Below are 14,250 nucleotides of genomic sequence, written 5' to 3' on the forward strand. Positions count from 1 at the left end.
TATTATAAATTCAGTGTATTTACATCAGAGGGGTGAAGATGATTATTGTTGTTGTCACGCCCTGCTTTCCACTTGGCTAATCTCTGGCTCAAACGCTCAGGGTTGAACTCTTTGCAGCTCTCAAGCACCTCAAGTAGATCGGAATCTATGTCAAAATATGAAAAACTCACTCATCCGTCACAGTGTGTACTAATACCAGCTGATCCAAATTATTCTTGTGCTGCTTCTGATGTCATCAGCCCAAATACAAACAGACCAGAATTGGCAGTTTTTCCTTAAGTGTGCTTTTTTTTTTTTTTACTTTGTGTTTTGTTACATCCTTCAATGAAAAGTCGGTCTTCATTACTCATTTGTTTTTATATCTGGTCAACATTTGATAAAAAAAAAAACATCACTGGATGGTATCTTGAACATCTTCAGATGGATCATCTGTTCACATTACTGCAGTAAAAGGAAAAACCTTATCATGAGATGCATTATTTCACTGTGGTTTGTGTCCCTCTATGTGGAAGCGTCCTCTGTGGTCTCTGGTCCTGCTTATATTTAGTTTGGCTGTGTAAGGGAGTAAGTGGTGAAGGTCTCAGAGGGAGGGGGCAAGAATAGAACCAGTATTCTATAAAGCCTGGGCATTCTCCCATGACTCCCCGGAGAACCAGAGTTTAAGAAGATCTACACAGTTCTTTCTCCTTATCCTTTACACCCTTCTTCTAAGACACCTGTCTTTTGTGAAACATGTCCAAGGACTTCAAGCTGACTATGGATCCAACAAAGATGGGCATTGGACGGTCCATAGCAGTGCTGACATCAGGAGGAGACGCTCAAGGTGAGTAGAAAAAGTGGATATTTAATTTGCACCTTTTATTATGAACTATTGAAATACAGAATTAGTTCAGATGCACTCAAACTGCATCTTCCTTAATGCTGTTCTGTTGCGTCTGAGAGTAATGCTGAATCCTAGTCATCTTTGAAGGAGTGTTTGTTTTGCAGGCCAGAGAAAGTATTGAGACTGTAAATCTAATAAGATATTGAAGTAACAAACTTGACATCTGACTCACTTAAATGGACATTTAGCTGCAAATCCTGCATGAAGACATGAGCGTTGTATCTGGGTTTCGCTGCATCCTAATAGTTTAATGTGTCGTTTTCAGAACTTATTTTATCCTAAAATTCTAAATTGAAATAACTGTCTAATAAAATGAGGTTCTATTATGGTTTCATTTCTAATTTATTTCAGAATTTTAACTTGCATATTAAATTTGGCATTATACTCCTACCAGTTGTGCTTAAAACACAACTGCATGATGTTTTATTTTCCTTGTATTCCTGCATAGTATTCCTCTTCAGCCATTCAGTTTTTTTTTGTGCTTATTTGCTTCTTTTGGCCCTCATCAGTTTCCTTATTTTTCACCCCTTTGGGGCTAATTTTAGTGGCATTGACCTTTTTCTGGTATGGAAGAAAGAAACGCCCACTGATCCTTCAGCTGCTGTCTGCTGAAACAAGAGCCGCCACATGCCACATTTCTTGTCACAACACAAACTCTCACAGTGGCCTTTAGTGTACCATCATCCAGGGGACAGAAGTTGCACATGACTTGGAGTCCCCCAAACCCTGCTCCCGTTCTGTTTCCACATGGCTATTTTAGTCTCATGCGGTGCCAAGGTGAAGGTTAAATAACTGAAAGGTTAAGATCAGGCTGAGATTTTGTATCTGACTGAAAACATGAGGGAGTCATTGTTGTATTGTGTGTGCATTAAACACACATCACAGATGAAACTGATTGTGGCTCTCAGGTATGAATGCTGCGGTGAGAGCCACAGTCCGAGTGGGTCTCTACACTGGAGCCAAAGTCTTCTTTGTTCATGAGGTATGCACTAACTCACTAAAATATGTCAAACAAACGCTGATATGTGTGTATTATATAAAAGATAACAATTTAAGTGCGATGCAGGGTTACCAAGGCCTGGTGGATGGAGGGGATCACATCCGGCCGGCCACATGGGAGAGCGTGTCTATGATGCTCCAGCTGGTGAGTGATGTGCAGCAGACTCACTTTATACAGAATCACGCAGGTTGATTGTTGTGTTGTCAGTCAGGAAAAGCTGAAAATGTATTGTCTTAAAGGGTCAGGACACACAATTTCAATGAGTACAGGGGTCAACTCCAGACTTTGATTTAATTATTTTCCAGGTTTGGAAAATAATAGAAGAAGAAAACGGGGCATGAAAAATTATTATTTTCAGACTTTATTTACTTTATCTAAATGGTCGCGTCCATCCATCCGCATCCATCCACATCCAATATCAGTCCTTATCACAATTATTTCTGGCATGTATTTAACATTTTCAAATATAAAAAAACAAATCAAAACCAAAGACCAGGAACATTGTCCTTGGTTTAGTCACACACACGCTCTCTAACTTTACCCTGATTCAGATATCCTGGCTTCTCTAGTGGTCATAGAGTGACCAAAAGGACCCTATGAATTCATATAAAATTACTAATGACCAATGCATTCTGACCAAGCTTCATTTAGGTCATTGTTGTTGACATACACTCCAGTTCTGTTTTACCTCAACAAGCTAAGTGAACAAACAACCCTCTACCAGTCCATAATCTCTTTGCTCTGGAGAACTTCATCTCAGAGGTCAGTTAGCATGTATTATGTTTGTGTTAGAAAAAGGAAAATTAATTAAGTATGATTTGTTTGGAAGGGTTACCGGAGAAAAGCTGGAAAACAATACAGCACAGTTCTGATCAGCAGAAGGTTAATCTGAACAAACCACATAACTTATGAAACACTATCCCTTGTGCAGCTGAAATAAAAGTATTGATATTTTGAGATAATACACACCTCAATGTTTCGGGGGATTCCAAACACAGCATTCTATTACAAATACCTCATAACATCTGTAAAGCACGGCAGTGGAAGAATAATGATATGGGTTTTTTGTACAGCCTTAGGACCTAAGCAGTTTCTCTCCATATCAAAGCCTTCTTCATGAAATGGAGAGCTCGTCTTATATCTTAATGCTTGGTGCAACAGGGCCATGGCCCTGTACAGCAGAAGGTTTACAACCAAGCATCTGAAAAATAAAAATATCAAAGTGCTGCAGGAGCCCAGTTATCTGAACTGACCTTTTAACTGCTCCAGCTGGAGCTCAGAGGGTTAAACTTGATACTCTAATTTCTTCAGTGATAACATCAAGCGGATGATTTTTTTTCCCATCTCACTGAAGGATAGCAAAGGTGTGGTAAGTGTGTGAATGAGCTGTTGAGTGGATGTGACATGTTGCCTTCAAACTTTAATCCTCATTAGCCCACAATACATGTAACATTTGAATTTAGGGCTTTTTGAGTGTAAATGTCAGTGAGTAGGTTAGACTAAAACAGCTTCTCCTCTCTGTCTCAGGGTGGCACTGTAATCGGCAGCGCTCGCTGCAAAGACTTCAGGAGCAGGGAGGGCCGTATGAAGGCGGCCTGTAACCTGGTGAAGCTCGGGATCACCAACCTGTGTGTGATTGGAGGTGACGGCAGTCTGACCGGAGCCAACGAGTTCAGGACTGAGTGGAGCGGCCTGTTGTCTGATTTGGTCCGAGCTGGTAAATCCATAAATAAGCCCTTATATTTTTGTTAGAGGATCTGATCTAAGTTATAAACTGGTAGGATCCATGATCATATTAAGTCATATTTAGACAGCATACATTCCTATCAGAGTATTTTTTTTCTCTGCAGGGAAGATTACACAGGAAGAAGCCAAGAAATCGTCCAACTTGAACATCGTCGGCATGGTTGGCTCTATCGACAATGACTTCTGTGGCACTGACATGACCATTGGCACTGACTCTGCTCTCCACCGCATCATCGAGGTGGTGGACGCCATCACTACAACTGCACAGAGGTCAGAAAGGCTTGTACAACTCAACTATTTGAAATAGCAAGAACCAGAAAATGAAATACAAACCTCTCAAAGAGTCAAATTAGGAAGCAATATAAACTATTAGAACTCAACTCAAAGAACATTAGAAGCATCTAAACATTTTTAATGAAAAATGCAATTCATAAATCAGAAACGTGACTTTTTAAAAAGTTTGCAGTGTTTTTTAATCATATAATTCAAATTTAAAAATGTTACAGTGCGGTTTTAAGGTGTTTTCCCCTTCTTCTGTTTTGCTTTTTTGTCACACTTAAATGTTTCAGATTATCAAACAATTAAACAAAATGCAGTTTTCAAACTATGATCTTATCTATTAAGGGAACGAAGCTATCCAAATCAGCCTGGCCCCATGTATAAAGTTACTGATCCTTAAACCTAATGACTGGTTGTTCAACTTAATGTGATCTGCAATCAAGTGTTTGTTATAGCTGGAAATTAGTCTCTAAGATCCCCATGGTGGAAATTTGGATTACTCTTCTCTGAACAATGTGCACATTGGAGGGTTTTTGAACATGAAGGCTCCTTAAGGTCATGCCACTCCCTTTCAATTGCATTTAACCCTGGACTTTGACTAGGCACACACCAAACCTTCCTTCCTTTTTTCACTATTTTTTTTAAAGCCATTCATAGGTGAACTTGCTTGTGTGATTTGGGTATTTGTTCTGCTGCTGCATGACCCAAGTGAACTTGAGCTTAAGGTCATTCTCCTTAAGGATTCATTTTTTGGTAGAGAGGAGAATTCATTTTTCCATTAATGACAACAAGTCACTCAGGTCCAGAAGCAGGAAGTTAGCAGCCAGACAGGTGTTTGACTATTGATATAATGTTATTTCTCCTAAATGCTGTGTTAATTTTACACCAGTTGTAATGTCAGTCTACAGAGTGGTTTTCACCTTGGAAATCTTCCCCAGAAGCCAGTCTCTCTGTCTTTAGGTTGAATCATGAACACTGAGCTAAATTGAGGCAACTGAGGCCTGCAGATGTTGTTTTGGGTTCTTTTGTGACCTCCTGGATTGGTCACCCATGTGCTCTTGGAATAGTTTTAGTAGATCAGCCACTCCTAGGGAAGGTTCACCACTGCTGCATGTTTTCTCCAGTTGTAGATGATTGGTCACACTGTGGTTCAGTGGAGTCCCAAAGTCTTCGAAGGTTTTGTAATCCTTTCCTGACTGATAAAAGTCAGTGATTTTGTTTCAAATCTATGTAGGATTTTTTCCTGTTTCATATTAAATGTTTTGTGTATATCTGCAGCCACCAGAGAACATTTATCCTGGAAGTGATGGGCAGACACTGCGGGTCAGTTCTATTTGCTACATTTGTTTATCTGTTTGTGCATTTAAAGTCTAAAAGGTTGAATTAATGATGATTGAATTAAACTACTTCAATCGTTAACTATATTCTCGTATTTATAAAAACTGAAATATTATATTTTAGGGCAGAAAAGTTTGCATGATGAAACCATCACTTATTGGGGGTTTCTTTTTTATTACCACATGCAGACACTCTTCTTGTTTCCAACTTGTAAGAGACTGAAAAAGAAAGTCGATACTCATTACTTAGTTGATTCTGAATTAGTTGAATATTTCTGGTTTTTTTGTGTCAGGTCATATGTTATGTAAAATAAAGAATTGAATGTGCTTTGTAGCACTTTAAGGTTTATTTAAAAGCTGGGGATGCTAATCTTATTTACATTGGTAAAATATGTTTTAGAACATTTGGTAAAACAACCAAGTTGAAAGAATGGGATTTCTTTTCAACAGGAAGATACTTTAGAAGACAAGATTGAACATTTGGATTATTCAAAAATATAATAATATTTCCTAAAATGCACTTAATACTTTGATGTTTTCTTTTCTTTTTTTTTTTTGTAATTACCACTAACATTCAGACTTCCTGTTTAAATTAGTACACATGCTCAGCTTGGCTGGCGAGATATTGCAAGACACTGCTTGTTGATTGTTGTTTTGGTTTGTGCGTGTGGCTGCAGATACCTGGCCCTGGTGTCGGCTCTGGCCTGTGGGGCCGACTGGGTTTTCATTCCGGAGATGCCACCAGATGATGGCTGGGAAAATCACTTGTGCAGGAGGCTGACAGATGTAAGCTTCTTTATTTGTTAGTGATGTTATAAAGTGCCATGCAAACAATGTTCACACCCCTGGAACTTTGTTATATTTCATCATGCTACAGCCACAAACCTCACGTGTTTTAAGGTGATAGACCAACACAAAGTAGTGTATCATTGGGAAGTGGAGGGAAAATGAAGGTTAATCTGAAAAGTGTGGCGTGCATATGTTTTCAGCCTTCTTAACTCCATAGGTTGTACAGTAGACCCACCTTTTGCTGAAATCACAGCTTTGAGGGTTTTGGTTTATGTCTTTACCAGCTTTGCACATTTGGAGATTTAAAAGTTTTCCTAGCTTGTTCAGATTGTGATCATCCATGTGACAGATTCTACATTGTGTTTAGGCCTGGACTTTAACTGGGCCATTCTAATACATTAATACGCTTTGATCTATTCCTTTGTACCTAAGGCAGTATGTTCAGGGTCATTTTTGTGAACACCTACTAGATTTCTTTCCGGGTTGTCTTATATCTAGCTCTATCCATCTTCACATCAGCTCTGACCTGCTTCTGTGTCCCTGCTGAAGAAAAACATCCCCACAGCATGATGCTTCCATCACCATGTCTTACATTGAGAATGTCTGGAGAGGGTGGAGTGTGGTGTTTTTTTTCTGTCACATGTTGCATTTTACATGGAGGCCAAAAAGCCCACTTTTGGTCTCATCATTCAGCAGCTTTTTCTGCTGTCTCCTACATGGCTTGAGGTCTTTTTATGGCTTTCTTTAAGAAGTGGCTTTTTTCTTGCCACTCTTCTATAAAAGCAGATTTGTGGAGTGCATAAATAACTATCCTGTCAATAGATTCTCCCACTCGAGCAGTGGATCTCAGCATCTCCTCCAGAGTTACCATGGGTCTCTGGGCTGCTTCTCTAATTAGTACTCTCCTTACCCAGCCTGTCAGTTGCGGTGGGGGACCATGTCTTGGTAGGTTCTGCTTTTAGATGACAGACCGAACAGTGATGAGATATTGAAAACCTTTGGATATTGTTTCATAACCTAACCTTGCTTCTCCACAATTTTCTCTCTGACCTGTCTGCTGTGTTTCTTGTTCTCTAAGATGCTATTTGTTCACTAATGTTATGTAACCAACCTCTGAGGCTCTCACAGAACAGCTGGATCTATTTTAATAATGACTTCTGAAGGCAATTGGTTGCACTGGATATTATTTAGGTTTATTAGACTATAAATACACATCAAACTTTTCAGATATCATTGTAAAAATGTAATTTCAAATCACGCACAGTTTTTCTTTAACTATTGTTCAATACTTTGTGATGGTCCATCACATTACATTCTAATAAATACATTTAAAAGTAGTAAATGTACAAAAAAGAGTCTTACGGAAATCAGGGTGTGCAAGCATAATATATCCTGTTGTGGATAATTTTATATATTTTAGCAAAGGGCTCGAGGTTCTCGTCTGAATGTGATCATAGTGGCAGAGGGTGCAATCTCCAGAGACGGCAAACCAATCACATCAGACCAGATCAAAAAGGTAAAGCTCATTCTTATCTATTTAGACTGTTTACTTTTACTCTGACTTTATCTGACAGAATACCTAAAAATGTGCATAATTATGTGTCTCCAGTTGGTGACCGACAGGCTTGGCTTTGACACCCGCACCACCATCCTTGGTCACGTCCAGAGAGGAGGAACGCCGTCTGCTTTTGACAGAATCCTGGTGACTACCTCAGATATAACATGTGCAGCTTTACCTGTTCTCACACAAACGTGCTAATCTGAAGGTGTGTGCGTCACTCAGGGCAGCAGGATGGGTGTGGAGGCGGTGATGGCGCTGCTGGAGGCCACGCCGGACACTCCTGCCTGTGTGGTTAGTCTGTCTGGAAACCAGGCTGTCAGACTGCCCCTCATGGAGTGTGTTCAGATAGTATGTATTAGTATTTCTATCTACAGATCTTGCTGATTTGTTTTATTGTTCATAAACATTACATGGACGTATTTCCTCAGCTTTCCTCACTACATATTCTTTGCCTTACAGACCAAAGATGTGACTACTGCCATGGCTTCGGGCAGATTTGATGATGCTCTCAAGCTCAGGGGAAAGTATGTGTTGTCATACTCTCCTTATCTGAAAAAATAAGAATGTGCATGAAAGGAAAAATAGAAACTTAATATTTATTTCCTGAACTTCATAAAAGGTCATTCAGACGTTATCCATATTTAGACTGTGACGATTCTCGTAATTTTCAGTTCCAGTCACTGGCAAAAACAAAGAAAAAACTATGACGACAATCAAAAGTAAATCAGTTATTATTTACTTTGCATTTTGCTAATAACGTTACTCATTAAACTCCATTTGCTTTGCAGAAGTTTTGAAAATAACTGGAATACATACAAATTGCTGGCACATATAAATCCTCCAGATGTGAAGGTGAGCATCCTTCTTTCTTAGTTTTGCACCAGGTTTTAAAACAGTTAAAATTAATAAGGATATTGTTGTTCATAACCAACACATCGGCTGTTTCCCTTCATGGCAGAGCAACATCAATGTGGCCATTATGAACATTGGAGCTCCCTGCGCTGGCATGAACGCCGCGGTCCGTGCTGCCGTGAAGATGGGCATCATCCAGGGTCACTCCATGTTTGCTGTCCATGACGGTTTTGATGGTCTGGCGCATGGGCAGGTAGCTGTTCATTGTTAATAACCTTGTTACAGATCTATATAGAAAAAAAAATAAAAAAAATGCACTTTTTATAAAGCTAAGCGTAACACAAGGTGCTTTACAGAGGTTAAAAACAGGACAGGCATGGAACCACTAGAGACACACACATTAGAAATAATTAAAGTAAAGAAACAGACACACAAAACAAAAAATATTAATATTATTAATAAGCTGATTAGGAATTAAAGGAGAGATAAATCAATCTATTATAGAGGTTGATGAACTGTGGATCTAATCTAGAGCAATTGTCTAGATTATTAAGGAAATACTGGAGATATATACAGTTGTAGCCAAAATTATTCATACCCCTGGTAGATTTAGATTTAAAACAATATTATCACAGATAAATAATCGAAATACCAGAGGAAACATTAAAAAAATCATATTCCTTTTACATAGTTTTATATCGGTTAAGAGATTCCTGTCTCATTTCCTATTTTCCTTCCAGGGGTGTTAATAATTTTAGGTTTAACTGTATGAATATTAATGAATTAAATATACATAAAATGTGCATCCATTCATTGTCTTAAACCCTCTAATCCCCGCAGGGTCATGGGGTGCTGGTGTCTATCCAGCAGTCATTGGGCGAGAGGCAGAGAGTTCACCTATCTATCGCAGGGCAACACAGAGACTAACAATTCAGAGTAACCAATTAACCTAACAGTCATGCGTTTGGACTGCAGTGTTGTTTTGATGTCTATTTAAATCATGACTATTTTAAGACCTGGTCAACAGTAAAATATCATGTGTTAAAAGAGTAAAATAGGAAGGCTTAGCATTGAAAATATAGATGTTTAAAGCCATATCGCAGTGATGTTGTTGTAAATGAATTTCCAAAAGCTCTTTTGGAAATTTGTGTTTAAACATTTTCATCTGATCATCTTTCCTGACTACAGATTGAGCCCATAAACTGGACTACGGTGAGCGGCTGGACTGGAAAAGGAGGCTCGATGTTGGGAACCAAGAGGTGAAAGAGTGTTGCTGTATATTTCTGTGACACTTTATTTTAAGCTTACAGTTATATAGCCAAATATGTTTTTATGTCCCTGAAGAACTCTTCCAGGGAAACTGTTGGATGAAATCAGTGAAAACATAGCTAAGTTCAACATCCATGCTTTGGTTATCATTGGTGGATTTGAGGTAAAACAAAACAATAAAGCTCGACATGTTTGCCCTCATGTTAAAAAGACCTGTCAAAAATAACCGTTGTCTGCCCAGGCCTATGTTGGAGGTCTGGAGATGGTTCAGGCCAGAGAGAAATATGAGGAGATGTGCATACCTATGGTGGTGATCCCCGCCACCGTCTCCAACAATGTCCCCGGCTCCGACTTCAGTATCGGCGCCGACACCGCTCTGAACACCATCACATCCGTCAGTGGTGAAGCGGCACAGATAATCGCACATACGAGGATAATCAAACAGCTCGAAACATTCCTGGGTTGTTTTCTGTGCAGACCTGTGACAGAATCAAGCAGTCTGCAGCCGGAACGAAGCGCCGTGTCTTCATCGTAGAGACAATGGGCGGATACTGTGGATACCTGGCCACCATGGCAGGACTGGCTGCTGGGGCCGACGCTGCATACATCTATGAGGAAAAATTCAACATTAGGGACTTGAAGGTGAGCTTAGATCCATAAGGGAACTGGTTTGCAGTAGGAAATGATATATCAGTTCATGCACATACATTTTTTGGAAATATTTAAGATATCTTAAATGTTTAAAAAAATTAATTGTTTGACTGTGTGATGTTTAAAATGACACCACAGACAAACGTAGAGCATCTTGTGGAGAAGATGAAGACGACGGTGAAGAGAGGCTTGATTCTCAGGTACGTTTGGTTGAGCTGAAGGACAGCAGGGAGTCAAGGGACAAAAGCTTGTCCAAAACACTGAATTCAGAAGCACTTAAAACTATTCTAACTCTCGTATCGGGACTCATGTCTCAATAAAAAGCAGAGCCTTATCATTTTACAATGTGTGCTGTTTAATTTCATCATTCGAGCTCTGGGAAACCATATAAGGGATGGACATCGATGCCATCTACAAATTGCTATTTCATCTGATTCCTTTATAGAGTGCCTTGCAAAAGTTATCACAGACCTTGAACTCTTTCTAATTTTTGTCACGTTACAGACCAACACAAAGTGGCACAAGTAGAAGAAAAATTTATTTGTTTTCCAGATTTTTTTTTTCCAAATACAGATCTGACAAGTGCAGGGTTTTTATTTCACACCCTGTGTCAGTACTTTGTAGATCTACCTTTCACTCCATCTTTTGATGGTTAAGATATGACCTGATTTTTTTTCCACTTCTTTGCAAAATGGCTCAGGCTGTCAGATTGAATGGAGAGCATCTGATCAAATCACCTTCTTCCACATCCAATCTCATTGAAATCATTGGGGTTTTTGACAAAATGTCAAAATGTTCAAGGAGTATGAATACTTTTGCAAGCCACTGTGTATATCACAGTTGAACAAACACCTGCTTACAAAATCAGATTAAAAAAGACCAGATTCTGCCTTTCTTTAGCTTAGCTATTGCTGAATGGTTTTTACTTGCTGGCAAGTTTGAACTGAAAACTGAAATTGTAAAGTTATTTGCAACACCTTCCCCTCACATTATCATCAGATTATTCTAAATGCCCCTTCTGACCCATTTTGCTGAGCACTGACTTTTGTTCCCTTCAAACAACTGTCTTTTCTCCCCCATCAGGAATGAAAACTGCAATGCTAACTACACCACGGACTTCATCTTTAACCTGTACTCAGAAGAAGGCAAAGGAATCTTTGACTCCCGCAAGAATATCCTCGGGCACATGCAGCAGGTCACAAAGAATCACAATGCAGTCAGAACGTAAGGCACATTTTCTTCTTTTTATTAAAAGTTAATTGTCTCTCCTCTTTCAACTGCAGGGCGGCACTCCGACACCCTTTGACAGAAACTTTGCCACAAAGATGGGAGCCAAATCTATTCTCTGGCTTACTGAAAAGCTCAAGGAATGCTACAGGCATGGTTCGTATGCCTAAAGCTATATTCTTCAGTACTTTTGATGCCAGCAAAGATTGGTGATTAGTTATTATTATTTTTTTTTTTATGCAGGAATAAGGCCAGTTGTTGTTTTAGTTGAGAAGTGTAAAGGTCAAAAATGATCTAAGTTACATTTGAGTGATTGTGATTTGCACTGCAGAAATCTAACAGGAAAAGTCTACATCTACATAACATGACATTTACAAAGTGATGGTGTTAACTTTACCTAAAATGTAAGATCTTTAAATAAAAAGATGCAAATAGGAGGGGTGGTGAGGAATGATACACAAGATAATGTCTTGACAAACTTCTCCAATTCTAATTATCTAACAGAATTTCTCATTTTTATATAATAAGGCTCAAAGTTTTTTGTCTGGGGCCTGGTGGCAAACATTGAGCTGTAGGTCACACTGATCTCAAGCATAATTTCAACGTGCAGATGATAGAAGAGGGAAAGGAAGATGATAAAGTAGGATGGTCACAGAGTTAAACTGATGTTTACTATGTAATAATCAAATTATAATGCAGCAGGGTTATCCCTAAGATGAAGATTTTAAATGTATACACTTTTAAAAAGATCTCTCTAAGTCAAGCCTCTATTGCAGTGTACTGGGAAACAATATTTAAAAGGTTGCCACATCATAATAGTACTGTATACCATTGTATTAATAGAATATGTGGCCATTTTAGTGCTTGATAATACAGAAACCGTCAGTTGCCCTGTTGGCTCATTGTTCTGGCAGAGCAGAAGTCAGGTGGTTGGAATGTTATGGGTAATTTGTTAAGAAAATTAACAAGTCTGGTTTGTGCAAAATTCCGATGTATCTATCTCATGTTATAACTTTACTCAAGTTTATTGTCTTAAATAATAAGAGGGTTAATTTTAAAAGTGTAAAATCAGTGCTACTTGGGCTTCAGCACCTCAGCAGAGCCACAGGCTGATCACCTCCATGCCCCGTCGGATTGATCCAGTACTCAAATCAAATGGAGCCCAGACCAAGTACCGAGTACATACACTGTACAGAACATGGACACACCTTACAGAAAGGATTTTTTGTATTAAAATAATTTGATATTACGTAGTTTGATGGGGTTTTCTAACTTTCTGAGAAACTTTCATTAGCTGTTGAATAGAAATCAACACTTGAGCTAAATTACTCTTTTTGTAATGAGTCTTGATAAATTAACTTTTAGAAATTATTCAAATGTATTGAAATGCACTTGTATGGTTTGCAAACCACTGTTGTACCCCTCACAGTGTGAGAGAGGTTGATGATGGATTAACTGTTTGACATTGTGGGGCTCTTAGGTCGCATCTTTGCCAACACGCCGGACTCTGCCTGTGTACTGGGCATGAGGAAGAGGTCGCTCACCTTCCAGCCTCTTGCTGATCTGAAAGAAGATACAGATTTCGAGTAAACCACACAGCTGCTAACTAAACTGATATATTATGCTGAGCAGAGCACCTGTCATAATGATGGCTGATCCATCTCCTTTCGTGCTTCACTGCAGGCACCGCATCCCGAAGACACAGTGGTGGTTGAAAATCAGGCCCATCATGAAGATCCTGGCCAAGTATGACATCAAGCTGGACACATCCGAACACGCCGACATGGAGCATGTGTTCAACAAGAGGGGAGACCACAGGAAGTAGACTGAGCCTTTTTGCTTTGAAGCAGATGGTTGGTTTGGGGGTATTTTACTCTGTTTAGTAACTTGTTTTTAATTTTCAAGTCCAACCACTTGTCTATGTGCCTTAATAAAAGAGCTGCTGTCTTTACAGACATGGGTGTGTGTGTGTTTTTTTTTTCTTTTTATTAAATTCAGTAGTTTACACTGGTTGTCCGCTAGTATAAAAAGATATTTGAAGTGACCAAATAAGTAGGTGTGTCTGTACTTGCTTTTTACTCCACATACTAGCAGAAGTTAAGATCATAGGCCACAATTTAAATTTTCTGAAGGTAATAAAGCTATGTCACAGCCATATACATTTATTTCTCAGTCATTCCTTGCAAGTCGTTGGTTTCTGACTCATGACTCACCACTCACAAGTGAAATTTCCCTATAGGCTACAATCAGTGAAATCTTTTGTTTTACACCAGTAATCCTGTTAGGTAAAGATATTTGCAGAGGGAAAACATCGCCTTTTGTTGTCATGTTTAAGCATGGTAATTACTTACCTTTTCTGATTACGTTTCAAGAGCTGAAAGAAAGTGCTGATTAGATCACGACCCTTATTAGAGCCACCCTTTCTCTTGTTGATAGAGGTCACAGAAGTGCCACAATACCTGCTGGTAACTACTGAGTACTATTTTATTTAGCAATTTTACGATGTTAAAACATTTGGATTCAAAATATATCAACATAATTATTCATTATTGGACTGTTTTATATAGTTTGTGGTATAATTGTCACCCAGTAAGCACATATTTAGGAAGGTTTCCAGAATTGGATTTCCCAATCTGAACTACTCATTCTTTATAAT

General features: G+C 38.9%; 1 protein-coding gene across 1 annotated transcript; it reads left to right on the top strand.

Moving 5' to 3' along the window:
• Positions 1-587: 587 nt before the first annotated feature.
• On the top strand, positions 588-13,549 carry pfkma (phosphofructokinase, muscle a). Its single transcript, XM_047378319.1, has 22 exons — positions 588-823; positions 1,792-1,865; positions 1,950-2,027; positions 3,411-3,600; positions 3,734-3,899; positions 5,187-5,231; positions 5,923-6,031; positions 7,455-7,550; positions 7,644-7,736; positions 7,818-7,943; positions 8,055-8,119; positions 8,384-8,447; positions 8,554-8,700; positions 9,636-9,706; positions 9,792-9,879; positions 9,958-10,110; positions 10,194-10,358; positions 10,506-10,567; positions 11,451-11,562; positions 11,651-11,750; positions 13,075-13,180; positions 13,278-13,549. The coding sequence occupies exons 1-22, from the start codon at positions 733-735 to the stop codon at positions 13,417-13,419; spliced, it is 2,343 nt and encodes a 780-aa protein (XP_047234275.1). The 5' UTR covers positions 588-732; the 3' UTR covers positions 13,420-13,549.
• Positions 13,550-14,250: the final 701 nt, after the last annotated feature.

Source organism: Girardinichthys multiradiatus, chromosome 1 (genome assembly GCF_021462225.1).
Source record: "Girardinichthys multiradiatus isolate DD_20200921_A chromosome 1, DD_fGirMul_XY1, whole genome shotgun sequence".
Taxonomy (NCBI): Eukaryota; Metazoa; Chordata; class Actinopteri; order Cyprinodontiformes; family Goodeidae; genus Girardinichthys; species Girardinichthys multiradiatus.

Coding starts and splice junctions, on each gene's coding strand:
- pfkma (XM_047378319.1), top strand. CDS start 733: ATGTCCAAGGACTTCAAGCTGACTATGGATCCAACAAAGATGGGCATT. Junction 7,737..7,817: donor CTGCTTTTGACAGAATCCTG/GTGACTACCTCA, acceptor TGCGTCACTCAG/GGCAGCAGGATGGGTGTGGA. Junction 7,944..8,054: donor TCATGGAGTGTGTTCAGATA/GTATGTATTAGT, acceptor TTTGCCTTACAG/ACCAAAGATGTGACTACTGC.